This window comes from Nerophis ophidion, linkage group LG12, assembly GCF_033978795.1.
Source record: "Nerophis ophidion isolate RoL-2023_Sa linkage group LG12, RoL_Noph_v1.0, whole genome shotgun sequence".
Taxonomy (NCBI): Eukaryota; Metazoa; Chordata; class Actinopteri; order Syngnathiformes; family Syngnathidae; genus Nerophis; species Nerophis ophidion.
In genome coordinates, this window is record NC_084622.1 from 38,510,775 (window position 1) to 38,535,512 (window position 24,738).

General features: G+C 39.2%; 1 protein-coding gene across 1 annotated transcript; it reads right to left on the reverse strand.

Annotated features, from left to right (window-relative positions):
* LOC133563412 (fatty acyl-CoA hydrolase precursor, medium chain-like) lies at positions 1 to 24,382 on the reverse strand. Its single transcript, XM_061917534.1, is given in 14 exon segments — positions 1 to 416; positions 495 to 567; positions 625 to 774; positions 846 to 993; positions 1,071 to 1,148; positions 1,227 to 1,370; positions 3,882 to 3,983; positions 4,066 to 4,170; positions 4,240 to 4,393; positions 7,167 to 7,300; positions 13,085 to 13,226; positions 13,352 to 13,367; positions 13,370 to 13,543; positions 24,219 to 24,382. Coding segments are annotated over 14 exon segments (1,671 nt in total). The 5' UTR covers positions 24,283 to 24,382; the 3' UTR covers positions 1 to 229.
* Between the last annotated feature and the right edge of the window lie 356 nt (positions 24,383 to 24,738).

The window sequence follows — 24,738 nt, forward strand, 5'->3', positions numbered from 1 at the left end:
TTTACCCGTTCAATTCTTTATTTTTTTGGAATAGCATTTTTAGGACTAAAAAGTGCACGTCTCTTACAGTCAATGAAAATATCTTTTTTCAAACTTTCATACAATTGCATTGATTTTTTAGTATTTCCTGCAGGATCAATAAAGTATCTACCTAACTATTGTTCATCAGTTTAACCACCTCCAGTAAATGCATCACGATCGATCATCGGGTTGAAATGATGTCTGTCTGCTACAGTTCACTGCGCTCCAGCTTCTCCAGATGCAGTCGAAATTTCTCTGGCAGGATCTGAGTCATGAAGACAAAGCGAGACTGTTTCAAGTGCTGACCAGTGACTTGCTTCTTTTCACTTATTGCCAGGAAGTGTTCTTCTCCTCCATAGTTTGGCCAGTGAGCAAGTCCATCCCCATTAGGAGACCTACATAAATGCAACAAGAAGACGTCTTAATGCTTGATTCCCGCTTTGCAACGTGATCAACCAGGTCTGGTTTGTTACCCTGTGCGAGCAAAGGCACCCCAGTAACTCATCAAAGTCTTGCTAAGTACTTCTTCCTCTTCCGGACATGCATCTAAAAGAAAAATTATTAATACAAAAAACAATAAACAGACAGCATTTAAGATCTCACCAGTTAATCGGATGTGGGTCGTGGTAAAGCAAAATCCGAAAACGGTGAAAATCTCGTCTCCATGATCACTCTTAACAAAGCTTGGCCTACGAGCTCTCAAAAAGTGAGGGGCATGCTGGTACTCGTACAAGTACACTGGGACACCTGCATCTATGAGGCAGAAAGTGTATGCAGCGTCTTCAAAAAGAACAGCATTTTCTGTACTCCTATGTAAAAAATACCTCTGTGAGCATTTGCAGTCTTAATGGCAGGAATGACAAACAGCATATCTCCCAGCATCTCGGTAAAAGCATCTCTATTTTTTACACGGTCTTCGCCAACTCCGACATATTCATCTACCAACAGATCCGTGATGATGGATTCTTCAGGCTGGAAAAGACAGTTTATAGAAAAACACTCTAAAGGAGCAGTGACACAAAGGAACAGAATATTATGAACCTTCTTACTTTGGAGTTAAAGACAGAAAACCCGTTAACAATCTGCTCTCGGTCCATTCCTTCAGTCCAGTTTGGAGGAGCCATGAACTAAAAAAAAAAAAGGAAATATGAGGGTTTTTTTCTTGACTGCAACTTCTGGGCACAAGCTGAATGGATGGCACTTACAGCAGGAAGCAACCAGCCGCCTTCGTGATCGTTGACACCAGTCATGAAAGGTACTTTCAGAATTTCCTGTTTCTCAAACAGCTCATTCACAGGTTTTTTCAGGAAGACTCCGTCGATATTAATGTTAATTCTCATCGTTTTTTCCTTGGGAAGATAAGAGACAGCAGCCAGAAGAAAAATGACAACATCGTCAGCAATTTTAATACACACAAATTGTAAATATTTGTGTTGAACAAGTTACATTGAGGGACATCACAATTGCACAATTTCCAATGTCCGAAAAGGAGTCGGAAGAAGCAGAATTTGTTTAATCCTCACCCTTCTCCATGCTTGTTACTTAGAATTAATTTGTTGTGTTTTTCTTTGTTACTTGCATTGAACAAAGAGAGCACAGTAATTTGGTTGTTTAGCTCGGTTGGTAGGGGGGCCGTGCCAGTAACTTGAGGGTTGCAGGTTCGAGCCCTGCTTCCGCCATCCTAGTCACTGCCGTTGTGTCCTTGGGCAAGACACTTTACCCACCTGCTCCCAGTGCCACCTACACTGGTTTAAATGTAACTTTCATATTGGGTTTCACTATGTAAAAGCGCTTTGAGTCACTAGAGAAAAGCGCTTTACAAATATAATTCACTTCATTTCACAGTACCAAGTCAAACTCATTGTGTGTAAAACACACTTGGCTAATAAAGATTAGTCTGATTCTGATGGTGACTCTTAAACAATTCTTTTTTTTAGTCCAAAAAGGAGTACGTGGAAGCAGATCTTATTTAACCCTACCTCTTCTCTTGTTTCTACTTGTGCAAATTAATTCAGACCTGTCAGGTTCAAACAGTGATAACATCTATTAATCAGACAATAAGAAAGGAACCATGTAGAGACAGAGTTCAATTTAGCTCATGAGGAGAACGCATGGCGCTGCACACTTAGTCCCAGTCTCGCCCTATGATCTAAGGTCGAGCTCCCGCCTCCCTCTATTTATTAAGAGTTACATAGTCAACATCACTGAGGCCGCCTCTAAAAGGTGTGGTCACATATATTATGCAAAGCAGGTCCAGGACGCACAGTACGTGACGGAATGGGCTGGGGGCTTTGTGATTTCACCTTGTCCCCGCTTCGTCTGCGGGGACAAGGCGAAAGACCATATCTTTTACATGAAGACTCACAATAGTTCACGTTTAGTATGAAAAGGAGTAGGCAGAATATCTTATTTAATCCCACCCTTTCTCCATGCCCATTACTAATGATTCATTAACATTTTTACGTGTTACCTCTTAGAGTAATATTTTTTGTTTAGTTCAAAAAGGTGTAAGAAGAAGTAGAGCCTGTTTTATCCTACCCCTTCTCTGTGCCCATAAAAGATCATTCATTCACATCATACAGTATGTTTAATAAATTGACTCTTACAATATTTCATTTGATAAGTCTGAAAAGGAGAAGGAAGCAGACCGTATTTAATCCTACACCTTCTCCATGTCAATTACTAATAATTCATTTGCAACATATTTTTACACAACTCTTACACGATTCATGTTTAGTCGGAAAAGAAGTTCGAAGAATCAAAGTTGATTTAATCCTCTGTTCTCCACGCCTGTTACTAATACTTCATTGGCACCATATGTTTACCATCTTGAATTTGAATAAATGTTATGTTTACTAAAAGGGAGAAGCAGAGTTTATTCAATCCTACTCTTTCTCCATGTTCATTATTAATAATTCACACCATATTTTTTACATGACTTACACAATTTGCTTATTTTGAAAAAAAAGAGTAGGAAGAAGCAGAGTTTATTTACAAAACCCCAAACCAATGAAGCTGGCAAATCGTAAATAAAAACAGAATACAATGATTTGAAAATACTTTTCAACTTATATTCAATTGAATACGCTGATAAAACAAGATACTTAACGTTCGAACTGGAAAACTATTTTTTGCAAATATTAGGTCATTTGGAATTTTCATTCAATCAATCAATGTTTACTTATATAGCCCTAAATCACAAGTGTCTCAAAGGGCTGCACAAGCCACAACAACATCCTCGCCTCTGATCCCACATCAGGGCAAGAAAAAACTCAACCCAATGGGATGACAATGAGAAACCTTGGAGGGGACCGCAGATGTGGTGACGACAAGTTGACATTTACACTATGTTCAGTCCAAAAAAAAAAAAAAAAAAAAAAAAAGAGTAGAAAAAAGCAAGCTGTTCATTCCTACCCCTTTTCCATGCCCATTACTAATAATGCATTCGCACCATATTTTTCCATGTTGACCCTTAATTTAGTCTGATAAGGAGTAGAAAGAAACGGATCAGATTTATTCCCACTTTTTTATGTAATAACTAATTTGCATCATATTTTCACATATACTCCTACATTATTTTTGTTTAGTCTGAAAAGGAATAGGAAGCAGCACATCTTATTTAATCCAACTTTTTCTCCATGCCCATTACTAATTAATTAGCACCATATTTAAAAAAAAATGTATGATACTATTTGTTTGGTTGGAAAAAAAGTAGAAAAAAGCAGCACTTATTCAATTCTAACCCCTTCTCCATATTCACACCATATGTTTAACAATAATGTATGTTGATCTATTTTGTCATTAACAGGTTTGTAAATGGTGTGTTTAATTTCTCACAAGTTTAAATCCATCCTGCGTACCTGTTCCGTAATTTTCAAAATGGTGTCCAGATCCAGGTTTTTCAAGCAGTCAGCGATGTGTTGTGTACTCTCAATGTTACATCCTGTTCTATTGGCGATAGCCTGAAGACGCAGAACACGAAGGACTGGGTTAAACATGACCTCGTGAAACCCCAAAACTATTTTTGACTGAAGATGCATCAACCTTGGTTACGGGCAGAGGATCATTCGTCACTAATGCGTCCATTGCAGCAGTGCCGCTTTGAGCGATGGCTCGGTGGATCAGGCCGTGGGACAAAGGTGAGAGAAGCTGGGGATCAAACCACAATCAGGGTCTCTGTGAACGTGCGCCACTCTGAACAAAGAAGTTGATCCTCACCAGCAGGGAAACGCTCACTCCGCCAGCAGACTCTCCAGATATGGTCACAGAAGATGGGTCTCCTCCAAAGTTGTGAATGTGCTTCTGGACCCAGCGGAGTGCTTGGACCTGATCCAGCAAGCCAAAGTTACCGGACATGTGCTCATCTCCTGTGCTACATGAGACACACATCACACACCAATCAGTGTTGCACGTCCGTCAAACATACTCCTGGCACAGCACCCATTAAGTCCAACTCTTATTAGGCTGTACAATGTGATCACGGCTATGTGGACAAATATGCTTCTGAAGTTGCATCAAAATCTCTGCAAATGTCAGAGTTACGAAAAGACAGCTCAGGTGCTTTTCACAGCTTCTGTGAAAGCCATCACAAGATGAGAATGTGCGGCTGGTAATTTTAAAAGGAAATACGGCCAATGGAAAAATACCTCACAATACATTTGAAGGTTGAAGAAAAGATGGCTGAAGTGGACAGTTTATTTAGATTTGTTTGGTAAAATAAAACCCTTTTGAAGATACAGTAACCTATTGAAAGGGTGCATTTAAGAAAAAAAAAAGCATCTTGTTTTTTGTTTGTTTATTTTTAACAATTGTATTTCTTTCTTTTAAAAATGTTATGGTTCAAACACCTGCCGCCTCTCACTCTGCTACGGGCGTTCGTCTCCTGCAGGAGGCTCTACAATCAACACACCTGACGCTGATGAGATCCCTGCCTTCAGAAACCAGCGCTTCCTGCGTTCCAGTGCCAGAACGTAGCTACTTGTACCGGTACAGTAAGCCTTACACGTCTCCTGCTTCCTTGCCTATATGTGCTTCGTCGCTCTCTGTGTTTCCCCTCCGTTGTGCTCATTTTGTCTTGTCCTGTGTCGTCATCTAGCAGCCCTTCGTCATTCCCTGGTTTCGAACTGTGTGTCTCGTCTCCCGGGTCCCCTCCGGACTTCCTGCTGCCTTCTCGGATCTCAACCTCACAGACAGCGACGCCTCGCTCCAGTCACTGACCACTGCCTGTCCTTGGACATGCGAGCCTGCCTTGCCTTTTCTGGACTTCCGCACTGATCTCAACACCACGCGGTAAAACAATGCATATAATCACTACACATAGTCACACAATATATGTGGATAAGTCACACTATTCTTGTATATTAATAAACACGTTGCAAGCTAACAACGTTCCTGCCTCCGTAACGTCTCCTCTCACTATACCGTTACAAAAAGTGGGTTTTCTATCTCTGGGTGGCTGGGGCAGAACTTTCCATTGCGAATATAAATAGTATAATTGGTCTATAAAATTATTACAACTATACCTCTGCATAAAATTGTTTGCTTATTAACATCAAAGGGGAACATTATCACCAGACCTATGTAAGCATCAATATATACCTGGATGTTGCAGAAAAAAGACCATATGTTTTTTTAACCGATTAAGTAGTCTTTCCTCGTCTCCCAACGTGGTTACAGTGAAGCCAAGTGCTTCATACGTGTCATCATATTCTGGTACGGCAAAAAAAAAAAAAAAAAACTCACACGTGCCCCCCTGGCATCGCACATTTTTACAGTGGTGTCATACAGTGTGGAAAAACATACACTAAATATTGTATTTGTACGATAATTTCATCCATCATTTTTTTTTTTTCCCCCAAGATGGCGCTGCTGTAGTGGCTGCTGTAGGCAGGAGCTCTGTGCTCTTGTGTCATCCTTTTGTGTTTCCCTCTTGTTTTCATGTGTTATTATATATCTTTTTTGCATTTTGGTCCGGGACCCTTTGGGACTGTGTGACAAGGGGTGGCACTTTCGTGACCTCTGTGGTGCTTTTTTTGTGGACTTCTGGATCTGCCTCCCGGGAGCCTTTTGGCCATGGAGACCAGCTGCTGGGTCTCTGCTACACCGGAGTCTGTTTGGAGGGACTGGAGGAGATGCGGATGAGGGGACAGGGCTGCGGAGTTTGGAGGGACTGGAGGAGATGCGGATGAGGGGACAAGGCTGCGGAGCTGGCACTGAGCGCTGGGACGGAGAGGCTTCGCGGTGTCTTGGCTGGGTGAGCAGGTGTCGGACACCTCAGTCACCTTGGACGTATCCTCGCTCACCCATGCGGACTGGACACTGGCCGAGAGTGGAGTCGGCTGTCTTGGTTGCTTTGTTGGGTCTGCTCCTGTCTCTGGCCATGCTCCCTCCTCCCCAGCGGACAATGGCGTGGAACACCGCAGAGGCCACCACAGTGGATATGTTTCTTTTACTTTTTATTCATAGCTGTATGTAGAAGTGTCTGCTTGTATCTGCTGCTTTAATGTCTTTAATGTCCTCTGTGTTCTTTGATGTTTCCCTCTTACACACATGGAAGAGGGATGTGTACTATGGCTATGAGTTGTTGTTTTTTTTTAATATTTATTTTCCCCTTGGGCTCAGTCTGCACCCCCACTCCAGGGCCCAGGCCAAGACCGATTTTTATTTTATTTTAATCTTCTATTCTTTTCTCCCATCCACTCCCCCCCACCCCGTTTACCTGTATGTCATCTTTTTGGTAAGGGGCGCTGGAAGCCGGCAGACCCGTCAGCGATCCTGTTCTGTCTCCCTGTAATGTTTGTCTGATCTTGAATGGGATTGTGCTGAAAATTGTAATTTTCCTGAAGGAACTCTCCTGACGGAATTAATAAAGTACTATCTAATCTAATCCGGTGTACAATGTGCGATGAATTCCCATAATGTACAATCATTTACCCCATTCAATACTTTGCATTTAGCAAACAGGATACACTGTGACCGTAAAAAAATATGATACCATGAACAGAATCAGTGGTAAAATACAGGAGGATAAATAAATGTTGCACATTTCTCCTTGGCTCCTGTGTTTTCATTGAATTTCACTCTCCTTTTTCTTAATGAAAGTAGTCACTCCGATATTCTCTGGCTGCTTTTACAATAACATTTACCTGGAAAAGCCCAAAATTCCCAAGCGATACTGGATCAGAACCACCACCACATCCTGATAAGCAGCAAAGGCAGATCCATCATACGATGAAGCTGATCCAATAGCAAACCCGCCACCATGGATCCACACCATAACCTGGTCAAACAAAGACAAAACATACTTATATTTTGCTTTTTCAAATGTTTAAATGAAATTTTAATGAGTACTAAAAAGATTTGGTTCTGGTTTACCCTCCTGAGAATTTTCTGTATTTGTTTTTGGTCTGCTTTTTTTTTTCAGCCTTCACTCAAGGCACATAACTATCAAACTTAAAAACAATTTAGATGCCAATCTAAAACGGAGAGAACATTGGATTGAAGAAAATACCGTATTTTTCGGAATATAAGTCGCTCCGGAGTATAAGTCGCACCTGCCGAAAATGTGTATAAAGAAGGAAAAGACACCGAACTCTATTTAATAATACAACTCTAACATTTGACAACCAAACAATTAAACAAGGCGACACGGTAAAGAATCTGGGTATTATCTTCGACCCAACTCTCTCCTTTGAGGCACACATTAAAAGCGTTACTAAAACGGCCTTCTTTCATCTCTGTAATATCGCTAAAATTCGCTCCATTTTGTCCACTAAAGACACTGAGATCATTATCCATGCGTTTGTTACGTCTCGCCTCGACTACTGTAACGTATTATTTTCGGGTCTCCCCATGTCTAGCATTAAAAGATTACAGTTAGTACAAAATGCGGCTGCTAGACTTTTGACAAGAACAAGAAAGTTTGATCACATTACGCCTGTACTGGCTCACCTGCACTGGCTTCCTGTGCACTTAAGATGTGACTTTAAGGTTTTACTACTTACGTATAAAATACTACACGGTCTAGCTCTATCCTATCTTGCCGATTGTATTGTACCATATGTCCCGGCAAGAAATCTGCGTTCAAAGGACTCCGGCTTATTAGTGATTCCCAAAGCCCAAAAAAAGTCTGCGGGCTGTAGAGCGTTTTCATTTCGGGCTCCAGTACTCTGGAATGCAGTTCGAGATGCCACCTCAGTAGAAGCATTTAAGTCTCACCTTAAAACTCATTTGTATACTCTAGCCTTTAAATAGACTCCCTTTTTAGACCAGTTGATCTGCCGTTTCTTTTCTTTTTCTTCTATGTCCCACTCTCCTTTGTGGAGGGAGTCCGGTCCGATCCGGTGGCTATGTACTGCTCGCCTGTGTATCGGCTGGGGACATCTCTGCGCTGCTGATCCGCCTCCACTTGGGATGGTTTCCTGCTGGCTCCGCTGTGAACGGGACTCTCGCTGCTGTGTTGGATCCGCTTTGGACTGGACTCTCGCGACTGTGTTGGATCCATTATGGATTGAACTTTCACAGTATCATGTTAGACCCGCTCAACATCCATTGCTTTCCTCCTCTCTAAGGTTCTCATAGTCATCATTGTCACCGATGTCCCACTGGGTGTGAGTTTTCCTTGCCCTTATGTGGGCCTACCGAGGATGTCGTAGTGGTTTGTGCAGCCCTTTGAGACACTAGTGATTTAGGGCTATATAAGTAAACATTGATTGATTGATTGATTGATATATAAGTCGCATTGGTGTATAAGTCGTATTTTGGGGGGAAATTTAATTGATAAAACCCAACACCAAGAATAGACATTTGAAAGGCAATTTAAAATAAAAAAAGAATAGCGAACAACAGGCTGAATAAGTGTACGTTATCCATCCATCCATCCATCCATTTTCTACCGCTTATTCCCTTTTGGGGTGGCGGGGGGCGCTGGCGCCTATCTTAGCTACGTTATATGATGCATAAATAACCAACTGAGAAGGTGCCTGGTATGTTAAAGTAACATATTATGGTAAGAGTCATTCAAATAACTATAACATGCTATACGTGTGTGTTAATTCCACACATAAGTCGCTCCCGAGTATAAGTCGCACCCCTGGCCAAACTATGAAAAAAACTGCGATTTATAGTCCGAAAAATACGGTACAAGGATTATTTTTGCAGAGAACAGTAAATGTATGTTAAAAATATATTTTAAAAGAATGAGCTGTGCTGAATTTGACAATGGGCAGTTCTGTCATTAAACGGGTTACTGAAATAAAGCTACTCGGTGTCAATGTGGACAATACAACCGTCCCTTGTTTATCGCAGTTAATAGTTTCAGGACATGTGATGAATGAATTTCCGCAAAGTAGGAATCAATAATTTTAAATGAAATATTTTCAAAGCAAGAGCATAAAAAGCCTGTTTATGACCTTCTAAATACATTTTTCAACAATATGAGAGCCCTCTAGACATGAAATAACACTTTGGTCACCTTTACACTCTTTTATTTCAGAATAGTAATGCTATCTGAGACTGAGCCAATCAGTGGCCACAAGTCTCAACAGCACACTCTAATTCAGGGGTGTCAAACTCATTTTACCTCAGAGGCCGCATGGAGGAAAATCCATTCCCAAGTGGGGCGGAATGGTAAAATCATGGCATGATAACTTCAAAATAAAGACAACTCCAGGTTGTTTACTTTGGCCAAAAATAGAACAAACACACATTGTGAAAATGTATAAATCACAAATAATCCTCTGGAAAAAACACTTCAAGTTTTTGGAAAATTCTGTGGAAATTGGTGCAGTTTCAAAAACACAATGAGTTTAGACGTGGTCTCAGTTTATCTACAAAGCCAGGATTAAACGTTAAATTGCAGTCTTTCTGGGATTGAACAAAAAACACATGTGAACTCTTCGAGGTATCGAACACCTCCTTTGTCATGTCCACGTATCAATCCAAAGTTAACTCAACAAACCGTGAGAATCGGAGGTAAAAACTATTCAACAGGGTTAAGTTTTCTCACTATATTTTCATCACTTAGTTGGCGTCTGTCGTGGCGGTAATCCTAGAACCCGTTGGTAGAACACCTTACTTCACCGGTTTGGTCCATGTGCCGCCTCTAATGGCTCTGATATTCCGAAACGTTTTGGGTGTATAGAAAATAGTTTTATCCATCTATTATTAATGTTATTTTTATGGAAAAATGACGACAACGAGGCATCTTGCAATGGTAAAAGTTGATTTTTAAGACAAAAAATGATTTTCAAGGTAAAAGTTGATTTTCAAGACAAAACATTATTTCCAAGGTAAAAGTTGATTATTCGAGTACACAAGATACTACCGTCTAATCTTAAAACCCCCCCAAAGACATTATTGGGGAGTAAGGGTGCCAAAAAACGATGTGTTTGAAGCGGAAGACACAAAACGTCAGGTTTTAAGTTTCCTCGCTCTACTTTGTACCTCTTGCTGGTCCTAACAGAATTGCTATTGTGACATCCAGTGGACACATTCAGAACAGCAGCTTCTTTCATTTAAAAAAAAAAAAAAAAAAAAAAGCACCTCATTTCAATACTTGGCAAACTCATCAGGGGGGCCGGTTAAAACCTGTTGGCGGGCCTGATCCGGCCCACGGGCCGTATGTTTGACACCGCTGCTCTAATTGGTTTACTCTCCACTAGTAGCCAATACTACTCTAGTATAGATACTTTTAGTTTATTTAGCTATGTATCTGCTTAAAAATACTTCATTTAAGTTAAAAATGAATAAATAAAAAATCTGCAATTTGGCTAAGTCGCAATATTTGAAGCGCAGTGTGGTGAGGGAAAACAGTATGTTAAATTTGAACAGCCAAATTGATAACATTTTACTGAAAATTGGCAGAACTATGGCAGTAATAAAGCACTGTAAAAATGTTTAGCTAATAGTATTATGAAAATGCTGGTTGAATAATCAGTTTTGTCCCGTTTAAATCATTGTCCTGTGACTGTATGTTGCTCAAAATGAAGCTGATGGTGTCGTCCATTTAGAACGTGTGTTATACGAATACATTTCTAATCAGGCTTGGTTAAATGTGAAGGGTCGGATTGATTTTACGGTTTTCAATTTTGTTAGAAAAACTATTCAAACAATAAGAAAGCCAATAATATTATACAACATACAACATTTCACGTGTCAGTCAACAGAAAGTCGCTTCTTGATACCTCTTGCCTCAAACTAATTTAATGCAGATGACGCAGCAATAGAGAGCAATGGGGGCTTGGAATTTCTTTCTTCAATTTCTGATGATGGGAATGATGAATTCAGTAACTTTTTGAATAAAATTAAGACTTTATACATGTACTAGGACCATCCAAAATAATGATTACGATTATTAGTAATCATGTTTATACGCAGATTAATCGCTGGCAAAATTCACTTCAAAATTCACTCCAATGGGAATTTAGATGAAACTGTTGCCAAGTTTTGAACAAAGTAACACTTTTGATTAACTTTTAAATGTTCTGAGATGATATTCTGACAATAAAATTGCTTTTGTGTCAAAATGTTGGGCTCTATCCTTAATTTAGATTGTGCAAGCGAGCAATAACCTGCAATTAATATGTGTGTGTATATATATATATATATATATATATATATATATATATATATAATATGACTTAAAAAAAATAATTTGACAGTACTAACTACAATTTACACTTATTTATTTTGCTTCTTGGTGTATGTTCTGGTTTCTAAACAACCTTTTCCATTTGATCCTTTTCCAGCCGAACATGGAGCAGTTTTATTTTGACTGTGGAGTTATCTGTTATGTATGAAAGTGTATATTCCTTTTTGCCTTAAAGGCCTACTGAAACCCACTACTACCCACCACGCAGTCTGATAGTTTATATATCAATGATGAAATATTAACATTGCAACACATGCCAATACGGCCTTTTTAGTTTACTAAATTACAATTTTAAATTTCCCGGGAGTTTCGTCTTCGAAACGTTGTGTAATGATGACGTGTATGCAAGACGTCACAGGTTTTTAGGAAGTATGAGCACTGCACACACACGCAGCTAAAAGTAGTCTGCTTTAACGGCATAATTATACCGTTTTTTGCACATCTGTGTTGCTGAATCTTTTGCAATTTGTTCAATTAATATTGGAGAAGTCACAGTGGAAAGATGGAGTTGGGAAGCTTTAGCCTTTAGCCACACAAACACACGGTGATTCCTTGTTTAAAATTCCTGGAGGTGAAACTTTCCTATGGATCAGACCGCGGCCAAGAGAACATGGATCCCTACCGAATGTCAACCAGCAGGTTTCGGTGAGAAATTTGTGGTTAAAAAGTCAGTTCTTACCGGAGAAAAGCTGAGCTTGTGCCGTCCATAGCTGCCGTCGACTCCCCTGAGACACTGCGCGTCAAGACACCCGTGGAGACACCCTTCCGACTATCAGGTACTATTAAACTCACTAAAACACTAGCAACACAATAGAAAGATAAGGGATTTCCCCCAATTATCCTAGTAAATGTGTCTAAAAAAAATTGGAATCCGTCCCCATGCAATCGCGTTTTTTTTTTAACTTTTTTTTTTTTTCTAGTCCGTCGCTATAAATATCCTCAAACACAAATCTTTCATCCTTGTTCAAATTAATGGGGAAATTGTTGTTTTTTCCCGGTCCGAATAGCACTTTATGTTGGAGGCTCCCATTAAAAATAATGTGAATATGTGAGAGCCCCCACACTTGTGATGTCATCGTCTGCGACTTCTGTTAGAGGCAGGGCTTTTTTGTCAGCACCAAAAGTTGCAAACTTTATCGTGGATGTTCTCAACTAAATCCTTTCAGCAAAAATGTGGCAATATCGCCAAATGATCAAGTATGACACATAGAATGGACCTGCTATCCCAGTTTAAATAAGAAAATCTCATTTCAGTAGGCCTTTAACGTTGTGCATGTGTAAAAGCCTTTTTGAAATTTCCGACCCCAGTAAGAACAGCGGCTGCTATGGCAGCAGCCAATGGGGATCTTAATAAACAAACTCCAGTGTCCACCACTAAGCAACAGTCTAAAACTAGTACCAAGGGGTTCTTACTGGGAGTTTAGCATCATGAGCTCTGCTCTCAGGAGTATAAATGTTGAGGTAAAGGCAGTCTTCGGAAACGTCAGGAATTTCTGTAATTAACCCGCCGAGCAGATCAGACACATCTTGAAGAATCTGTCTACTTTGCATGCACCTGAAAAGGAAAAAAATATATTTTTATCTACAAATGCATAAAAACACATGACAGGGCAAAAAAACATACCTTTATGTATTTAAATGACTTGATTTTGGTTAAGAGTATACTTAAGTAACGCTTACATGGGAGGCTGCTGGTGGCGTCTCTCACACCTTCCCACCTGTCCACATCCTGGGGTGCAGACAGTCTCAGAGCAGGGCCAAGGGGGGGCTTGGCAAAGGGGACACTCAGGTAGGCATAGACCCCAGTCTCCTTCCCCTTCACACTCACATAGTCACCTTTCAGGCTCCCGAGCGCTGTGTGGACTATGGGTGCTGTCAAGATAAAAGTGCTGAGTCAGAATCCTTGCGTCGTTTGCAATCAGTGGGTTAGGACAATTCTAAGCACCCCTGCCTAAAGATTGGATTGTGGTTGTTTTCCTGAAGGAACTCTCCTGAAGGAATCAAAGAACTATCTATCTAGTTCCTCCAGGATTTTGCAGGATTTTTTTTCCCGTGATTGTTGTGGCCTATACCTTCCTCTTTTGCAGAAAGTTGCAGCAAAAGTTGCAATGTTTTTACCATTAGAATAATTTTTTTCAGCAAAACTGAATCAATTTGTGATTTGAGGAATTTGTTATCAATATTTTAAGAAGCACAACATTTCAACAAAAATGGAAATACTGTGTTGATGTTTTACTCATTTTAGACTACAGACTTAATAGTAGACACTAAATGGCAGAAGAAGGACACATATACAGTATTTTCCAGACTACAAGGCGCACTTAAAATATATTTTTTCCCCTCAAAACTCGACAGTGCGCCAAAGAACGAGATTCCTCTACAGAATCTCCTCTCTGGTCAACAAAAGCACCTTGAGGATTCTAGCGGGAACTCTCGTTCAACCCTTCTTCGATTACGCTTGCACCTCCTGGTACCCCAGCACCTCCAAAACCCTCAAATCTAGAGTCCAAACATCCCAGAATAAGCTAGTCCGGTTACTTTTAGACCTCCACCCCAGATCACACCTCAATCCAACCCACTTCTCCAAAGTGGGCTGGCTCAGGGTGGAGGACAGAGTAAAACAACTTGCACTGAGCCTAGTCTATAAAATCCGCTACACCTCCTTGATACCGAAGTACATGTCAAATTACTTCCTTAACGTAAATGACCGCCATAACCACAACACCAGGGGGAGCTCCACAAACCACGTTAAACCCAGATTCCCGTCTAACAAAGGTCTTAACTCATTCTCTTTCTATGCCACATCAATGTGGAATGCACTCCCAACAGTTATAAAAGTAAGTGCATCTCTATATTCCTTCAAAACCGCTCTAAAACAACACCTCCAGGCAACTTCAACGCTTTACTAATACCCTCCTCCATTCACATCCCATCTCCCCGGATTATAAACAACTCAAATGTACTTCTAATGTATATACTTGTTCTTATGCTATGTGAACTCACTATGTTCTCTGCTGGCTGTACATATCCTACTAAATAAGACCTACACTGTTTCAATGTCCACATTTCTCTGTTGATGCAATTGTTGATGACTGAAGTTCTGATATCAACCAAAGCTCCTCATCCCACCCCCCGGATTGTAAATAATTCAATGTACATACTATGATGATTAACTTGTGTGATGACTGTATTATGCTGATAGTATATATTTGTACCATGAATTGATTAACGTGGACCCCGACTTAAACAAGTTGAAAAACTTATTGGGGTGTTACCATTTAGTGGTCAATTGTACGGAATATGTACTGTACTGTGCAATCTACTAATAAAAGTATCAATCAATCAATCAATGTAACACGGTGCGCTTAATGTAAGTTTGGTTGAGCTCACCCACCTCAAAGCTATTTTACTTGGTACATGGTGTAATGATAAGTGTGACCAGTAGATGGCAGTCAAATATAAGAAATAAGTGTAACCTGCACTATGATGGGTCTCAAGTAAACAACACCAATATTTTAAATGTTTCATTGAACATATAGAACATTACACACGGCGCTCAAAAATCTATCAAAATGATATGAAGCTGCGCTGCTTGAAGGATTGTATGCGCTTTAAACATACGGAGTATTGTTATGGTGTGTGTATAAGGTAAGACATTATCTTGCGTTTTTTTATGCAAAAGCAACGTTTCTTACCTTTTGGTACCTGCTGATCTGTATTTGATGTGACGCTTAGCTGGCATAGTGGCGGTGTTTTTTTTTATTTATTTTTTTTTTTTATTAAATCAACACAAAAACACACAAAATACACTTTCCATCAGTGCATCAACCCCCCAAAGAAAACCCCTCCCTCCCCCATTCACACCCAGCCACGCCCACTCACACAAAAAAGGGTTGTTTCTTTTTGCTACCAAAATGCTGGTTCCCACAACATATATAACACAGTCTGCAAGGGACATAGTCCCTGAAACACACATGATTGTGTGTGTCGCCGGTCCACTAACACTATCATTAATTACTATTTTTTATGTAATTGTTTTATATGATTTTACTTTCTTTTTTATCCAAAAAAAATGTCATTGTTTTCCTTTTTTTTTAATCTCATTTTATTTTATTAAAAAAATAAATAAAAAATAACCTTATCTTCATCAGACCAGGTTGTTAATGGAATTAGACTTGTCTAAAAGGTTTTTAAAACCAGGTCCAGTCCAGACAATGTCAAAGTGGGCCTCAGCAACACACACCCTCATCCATGTACAACAACAAAAATTAGGGAAACAAGCTATAAACAAAATTACATTTTCATAAAAAGCATTTGTGTATAGTCCATATTATGTCCAAGTCAGATTCAACACACACTTTCATTTTGTACACTCAAAAAAAGGGAACACAACCACAGATAGCATATATGTTGCTGTTGTTGCATATCTATAAACATTATTACATTTTCATAATAAGCCTTTAAGGATTTCCAATCTTTTTTCATGTTTTTTGGCATCATTATCGTTGTCAATCATGTATCTTTCTAAAGTTAAAAAATACTGAATAAATGTTTTAAAGAAAGTAATACTAAGTGAATATCTATTTTTGGCCTTAAAAATAAACCTTTTACCAAGTACTATAATTAAATTGACTAAGTCGGTGGCGGTGTTTGCGTTCTCCCGTGGGTGCAGCGAAGATGTACACGGCGTACAGGTAGGAATAATAATTTATTTATACTATATAACAAACTAGAAACAAAGACACTTGCACAAAGGCACTACCAAAAACCAACAGAACTAGCGTGGGAGCTAGAAGGAACAAAAAGCGCTAGCGTGGAAGCTAGGGACATAAACAAAACAAGAATAGCGTGGAAGCTAACAAGTAACAAAAGTAGTCTTTACCACAATGCAGGACGAGCGGCGTCAACTGTTGCGTGGGAGCAAACAAGAGTCCCAAGGACGAGTGTCAAACAAAGGTGGTCTTAAATAAGGAGATAATCACAAATCAGGTGTGTGACGACAAACCAGAGACAGGTGACACTAACGAGTTACCATGACAACAGAAACCAAACAGGAAGTGCCACCGGGAACCAGAGACGTCAAATACAACACAGGATGACAACAAAACAGAACAAAACCCAGAATATGACCTGGTCCAAGACGTGGACCATGACATTTGGAATCTGCGTAAATCCTGAAAAATTGTGCGCGTCCGCGCCGACACCATAGCCACAAGCTTCTTCTTTTCTCTATTGTCTTGTTATAGGACATTCATCCTCCGCTGTTGCCATTTCTAATATAAAGTAGGGTGAAGTTCTTACTTATATCTGTCAGTAAACTCGCCATGAACGCGCTAAAACATACCGGTGTAGTGAGTTTACATTATTCACCCAAAGAAATTTAGTTAAATTGATTAACATGGACCCCGACTTAAAGAAGTTGAAAAACGTATTCGGTTGTTTCCATTCAGTGGTCAATTGTACGGAATATGTACTGTACTATTTGGAAAAGAACAACAAATACCATTTATCTTCTAGATATGTAATTGCATCTTCTAGATATGTAATTGCTTCTTGGGGCGGTATAGCTCGGTTGGTAGAGCGGCCGTGCAAGCAACTTGAGGGTTGAAATCCCCGCTTCCGCCATCCTAGTCCCTGCCGTTGTGTCCTTGGGCAAGACACTTTACCCACCTGCTCCCAGTGCCACCCACACTGGTTTAAATGTAAAAAATTTGATATTGGGTTTCACTATGTAAAGCGCTTTGAGTCACTAGAGAAAAAGCGCTATATAAATATAATTCACTTCACTTCACTTCACTACTGTGTAAACTGTACTTTTTCATATAATGTATTCTCTTCCTTTGCAATCTACTAATAAAAGTTTTAATCAAATTGAATCAAAGTTATTAGCGTTCCGGTCGGATGGTTTTTCACGGGACACATTTCCGGTGGGGTTGTTTCTGGATAAGGAGATGCTGCTCCGTTATTGATTTAAGTAAAGTCTGAATGTCATTAAAACAGTTAGCTCCATCTATTGACACTTCTACCACTCCCGTCCTTGCACGCTACACCGCTACAACAAAGATGACAGGGAGAAAACGCTGCCGAAGTTGAGCCATGCAAATAAGACCGCCCACAAAACGGCGCATCTGGAAGCGACTGTCAGAAAGCGGCTTGAAGATTATCTGTAAAACATAATTTATGCAACATTTTGACCAAATAAAACATGTTATGAAAACCACAACGAAGTGTTTTACATTTAGAAAATAATAATAATGACTCCTTTTGCACTCTAAAATCCGGTGGACCTAATATATGAAAAAAGGTCAAACAAAGACCATTCATCAGCAATGCGCCTTATAATCCGATGCACTCTATGGTCCGCAAAATACGGTATATAGTAAGAGTTTATTACCTTTTAAAAGTTTCCATCTTAAACATTTGTTTATGTTCCAACACATTTACAATCGCACATTAAGAGTGTTTTTGAACAGTGGAGATCCATACATAGCACTCATTTATGTTGTAAACAAGAGGATGAGAGAGCATCATCACACTTCAACATCTCTGTCATCTATATGCTGTTTATTTGTTTAGTCAGCTTGGCAGATAAGAAAATATTCCTAATGGTCTTAGCCTGAATAAATAAAGATTAAATAAATAAATCAATTGTGTCAGTGATGGCTCTACACCAGGAGTCGGGAACCTTTTTGGCTGAGCGAGCCGTGAAAGCCAAATTTTTTTAAATGTATTTCCGTGAGAGCCATATCATATTTTTCAACACTGAATATAACTAAATGCGTGCATTTTTTTAAGTAAGACCAACATTTTTAGCGTATAATAAGTCTCTAATTCTTTTTAATAAAATTGTTATTTCTTGAACAGGTGCGGTAGAAAGGGATGGATGGATTAAAATGCATGAGAATGTTTTATATTTTGAACGCTTTTTTTCACATCGTGATTACCAGCGGAATTATTCATTACTTGTGTGTTAAGCAATGTCAGCTAAGATTTATCTGAGAGCCAGATGCAGTCATCAAATGAGCCACACGTCTGGCTCTAGAGCCATAGGTTCCCTACCCCTGCTCTACACCAAGCTTAGAGGGGCTATAGCCCTGTAAGAAATCTGTTTAGCCCCAGTTGATTCATTCAGCCTTTTTGGGCCCTATCAAGCAAATCCAACATTTCTTACCCGTTGCACTGCAAAAACTGAAATCTAAGTAAGATTAAAATATCTCAAATAAGGGTGATAATTGCTCATTTTCTGTCTGAAAAGATAATTCTTCTCACTAAGCAGATTTATGTTAAAGTGTTTTACTTGTTTTAAGGGTTTCGGTCCTCAATGATCTCAGTAAGATATTACAGTTTGTTGCTGAGATTTTATGACCCATATTGAGTAAAACATGCTTGAAACTAACCCCTTTCAAGCCTTGCACAAATGTATCTGCCAAGATGTAAAAAAAACAAAACGTGTTGTTGTACTGTGCAGGTTTGAAATAAATACTTCAATTCAGAATATCAACTGTTGCAAAACTGTGTCAACACTCACAAGTATTAAACTAATTTTTTAAAGTAATAATTTTATGACCCGTATTGAGTGAAACATGCTTAAAACTAACCCTTTTCAAGCCTTGCACAAATGTATCTGCCAAGATGTAAAAAAAAAAACGTGTTGTTGTACTGTGCAGGTTTGAAATAAATACTTCAATTCAGAATATCAACTGTTGCAAAACTGTGTCAACACTCACAAGTATTAAACTACTTTTTAAAAGTAATAATTTTATGACCCGTATTGAGTGAAACATGCTTGAAACTAACCCTTTTCAAGCCTTGCACAAATGTATCTGCCAAGATGTAAAAAAAAAAAACGTGTTGTTGTACTGTGCAGGTTTGAAATAAATACTTCAATTCAGAATATCAAGTATTAAACTACTTTTTTAAAGTAATTTTATGACCCATATTGAGTGAAACATGCTTGAAACTAACCCTTTTCAAGCCTTGCACAAATGTATCTGCCAAGATGTAAAAAAAAAACGTGTTGTTGTACTGTGCAGGTTTGAAATAAATACTTCAATTCAGAATATCAACTGTTGCAAAACTGTGTCAACACTCACAAGTATTAAACTACTTTTTTAAAGTAATAATTTCTTATTTCAAACATGAAAAAAAAAATCATGATTTTGACACAATTGTGTCTCATATTAAAACAGATGACAGCCAAATGGACTTTGCTGTTTTATTTACAATGAAACAAGAGAAAACATGTACTCGTATAGTAGTACAGTTGTTATTAGTGAGAATATACTTGTTTTAAAAGGTATTTTGGGGTTCATTGAGGTTAGCTCATTTTACTTGTTTTGGAAAATATTGACAAGCCAAATCGTCTTGTTCTATCCATCCATCCATCCATTTTCTGCTGCTTATTCCCGTTCGGGGTCGCGGGGGGCGCTGGCGCCTATCTCAGCTACAATCGGGCGGAAGGCAGGGTACACCCTGGACAAGTCGCCACCTCATCGCAGGGCCAACACAGATAGACAGACAACATTCACACTCACATTCACACACTAGGGCCAATTTTAGTGTTGCCAATCAACCTATCCCCAGGTGCATGTCTTTGGAAGTGGGAGGAAGCCGGAGTACCCGGAGGGAACCCACGCATTCACGGGGAGAACATGCAAACTCCACACAGAAAGATCCCGAGCCTGGATTTGAACCCAGGACTGCAGGACCTTCGTATTGTGAGGCAGACGCACTTACCCCTCTGCCACCGTGAAGCCCTTGTCTTGTTCCATCCATCCATCCATCCATTTACTACCGCTTATTCCCTTTCGGGGTCGCGGGGGGCGCTGGCGCCTATCTCAGCTACAATCGGGCGGAAGGCGGGGTACACCCTGGACAAGTCGCCACCTCATCGCAGGGCCAACACAGATAGACAGACAACATTCACACTCACATTCACACACTAGGGCCAATTTTAGTGTTGCCAATCAACCTATCCCCAGGTGCATGTCTTTGGAAGTGGGAGGAAGCCGGAGTACCCGGAGGGAACCCACGCATTCACGGGGAGAACATGCAAACTCCACACAGAAAGATCCCGAGCCTGGATTTGAACCCAGGACTGCAGGACCTTCGTATTGTGAGGCAGACGCACTAACCCCTCTGCCACCGTGAAGCCCTTGTCTTGTTCCATCCATCCATCCATCCATTTACTACCGCTTATTCCCTTTCGGGGTCGCGGGGGGCGCTGGCGCCTATCTCAGCTACAATCGGGCGGAAGGCGGGGTACACCCTGGACAAGTCGCCACCTCATCGCAGGGCCAACACAGATAGACAGACAACATTCACACTCACATTCACACACTAGGGCCAATTTAGTGTTGCCAATCAACCTATCCCCAGGTGCATGTCTTTGGAAGTGGGAGGAAGCCGGAGTACCCGGAGGGAACCCACGCATTGTTCTATTGGCAGATAATTTTGCTTAGTTCAAATAAAATACCCCTAATTTATTTTTTTTTTCGTTTTTGAACACTGACTTTTTGCCGTGTGGTACCTGCTGTTGGGTATTTGGGATCTGCATAAGTCACGAACATTTTTAAACCAAACCATGGAGACATTAGAAAACAATCTTGTCTTCCTTCATATTTCCTCCTTCCTCGAAATGGAGCATGCATGTGAATAAGACAGCTTTGGGGCAGCCAATCGTCTCCGCGAAACCATCTTTGCTAATCCTATCACCGGGCTGAGTCCATCTTTCTGTGGCCAATCACGCAACTAGGTTCATCTTTCCAAGCCCTTATCAAAAGACCCCCCTTGGTCCTCCTATCTTCTTCTAATCTTGTCTTTTTTTTAATCACGCACACAAATCAGCACAAACACACTCCGATAGAAGTTGAGAGGCATTTTACGTTTTTATAGGTCAAAGTTGGAATGTTCGGGTCACGGCAATAGTTTGGACAGCCTTGCAATACATGGTTGGTCATACACCTACTGCACAGGTCAGGTAAGGTTGCTTTACACCAGGAGTCACCAAACTTTTTGAAACCAAGAGCTACTTCTTGGGTACTGATTAATGCGAAAAGCTGCCAGTTTGATAGACACTTAAAAAAAATTGCCAGAAATAGCCAATTCGCTCAATTTACCTTTAATAAATAAATCTATCCATATATATATATATACATATATATATATATATATATAAAATGTGCATTTCTGTCTGTCGTTCCGTCGTACATTTTTTTTCCTTTTACGGAATGTTTTTTGTAGAGAATAAATGATGAAAAAAACACTTAATTGAACAGTTTAAAAGAGGAGGAAAAAAAAATGAAAATTAAATTTTTAAACATAGTTTATCTTTAATTTCGACTCTTTAAAATTCAAAATTCAACCGAAAAAAAGAAGAGGAAAAAAAGCTAATTCAAATTTTTGGAAAAAATTAAAAAAAAAAAAAATTTGGAACATCTTTATTAATTTTTCCTGATAAAGATTAATTTTAGAATTCTGATGACATGTTTTGAATAGGTTAAAATCCAATATGCACTTTGTTAAATATAACAAATTGGACCAAACTATATTTCTAACAAACACAAATCAATATTTCTTCTGGATTTTCCAGAACAAAAATTTTAAAAGAAATTCAAAAGACTTTGAAATAAGATTTCGATTTGATTCTACAGATGTTCTAGATTTGCCAGAATAATTTTTTTGAATTTTAATCATAGTAAGTTTGAAGAAATATTTCACAAATATTGTTCGTCAAAAAAAACAGAAGCTAAAATGAAGAATTAAAGTAAAATTTATATATAATCCTTTGCAATAAAAAAAATTTATTTACTCGACCATTGATTTAAATTGACAGGAAAGAAGAGGAAGTAATTTAAAAGGTAAAAAGGTATGTTTAAAAATCCTGAAATCATTTTTAAGGTTGTATTTTTTCTCTAAAATTGTCTTTCTGAAAGTGATAAGAAGCAAAGAAAAAAATTAATGCATTTTTTCAAACCAAGTCTTTAAAATATTTTCTTGGATTTTCAAATTCTATGAGTTTTGTCTCTCTTAGAATTAAAAATGTCGAGCAAAGCGAGACCAGCTTGCTAGTAAATAAATACAATTAAAAAAAATAGAGGCAGCTCACTGGTAAGTGCTGCGATTGGAGCTATTTTTAGAACAGGCCAGCGGGCTACTCATCTGGTCCTTACGGGCAACCTGGTGCGCGTTGGTGACCCCTGGTTTACACTAACATTAATCTGCTACAGAGACGTTAGGGAGAGTTTCATCAGGTGAATGGGTAAAAAGTCAATTAACAATCAAAGTTTATTTAAAGTGTATAGCCCTTAATCACAGGTGCCTCGTAGGGCTGGAGTTATGGCCAATCCCTTATCGGGGAGCTGCGTCACACAGGCCCTACAGCAAACCTAATAGTCATGGTGCATTTGTTGCTGACAGGCTTAACCAGTTCCATTAATATTAGGATAGGATAGACTTTTATTTATTCCACAATGGGGAAATTGTGTTGTTGCATTGCAGGTTTTTACATACAGTAACAAAAGTAGAGCATAATGACAAACAAAAAATAGTAATAAATACAACATAAATAAACAATCAAAAACATGGTGTGTGGCATAGCAGTGCTGGTGTGCACCATACTGAAGCAGAAAGAGTCGATGATATAAAATATATGAAAAGGCTGCTGACGGTGTGTTTGACAGAGAAGCATCTCGGAACAAATACTGTAGAAGTTCACTCTCCAAGGTAAATGCTGTTCACTGTTATTACATTACTTCATAAAACTACAGTAGCTAGTAGTACATTTGATTGTATTGTTTATATACAATAATTCTTATCTAAAAGTGTGTTTTTATTTTTTACGTGTTAACATTGTGTTTTTGGCGGGGGGGGGGGGGGCAAGCACTGATTAAATTAACTCTAATTCCTTTTCAATTGCTGTTGATTTCAGATACAAGTGTTTTGAGTTAAGAGCTCAGTCAGGGAACAAATTAAGCTTGTAAGCTGAGGTACAATTGCACATCAATCAGTGATGGAAAGCAGACAAGAAAAAAGAAATGTGTTTAAAAAAAACACTGACAATCAAACAGTAGTAAAAAAAAGTACTGCACAATCAAGTGTTAGGAAAACAAATTAAATGTTAACAATAAAAAATAGGAGTAAAAATTAAATCAACGTATAGGAAAAGAATAACATTTGATTAAAGACAAAGTAAGAGGAGATTTAATGAAAATCATATCCGTTAAGTATTCCAGTTTTAGATGATATGAAAAGTAATCAAGTTGCACAGTTGGCAGCTGGCCAACACCCACATGGCCTTTGGACACACACAATTCAGCAACAGTGGAGGACTAAGATTTAGATTAAAAACACACTTGGAACATCGAAACACAAATGAGTTATAAAGGCATTAAAGCATCAACCACTTCTGCAAAGTCAATCAATCAATCAATCAATGTTTATTTATATAGCCCCAAATCACAAATGTCTCAAAGGACTGCACAAATCATTACGACTACAACATCCTCGGAAGAACCCACAAACAAGTCAAACAAATACTGCTACTCACCGTCACTTTTTGCAGCAACACATGCAAACAAGAGGGTCAAAAGAAAGCAAAAGGTTTCCTTCATGGTGGTCCTCCTTGTTGCTGGTGTAGTTGTGACTGTCCACACAAACTTCTACGTGCAGCTGCACTTTAGGAGTAGGAGTGACACTCTTTGCTCTACTTTCGCAATCTGGAAGCCCAGCCCACTTTTACCATTTGAAGTTATCACCCCACCAAAACATGAATTTGCTACAATCATACTTCCATAACGCACCCTCTATTTCCTGCTAATTTACGTCCTTTGCATCATATCATATCTGATAGAAAAAACAGAATTGGACATGTGTGCACCAGGGGCGTCAGTAGACCTAATACTGTACTGGGGCACACCTGGGGCACAAATAATTCATGTGAGCGTGCAAAGCGCGCAACCAAAAACATTTTTAGCACTTATTTGTCATAAAAAAATACGTAAACAGTGCTTTAAACTATGAAATCATATCAGATTATGTTGAATGGATCTTTGATGAACCACCTGAAA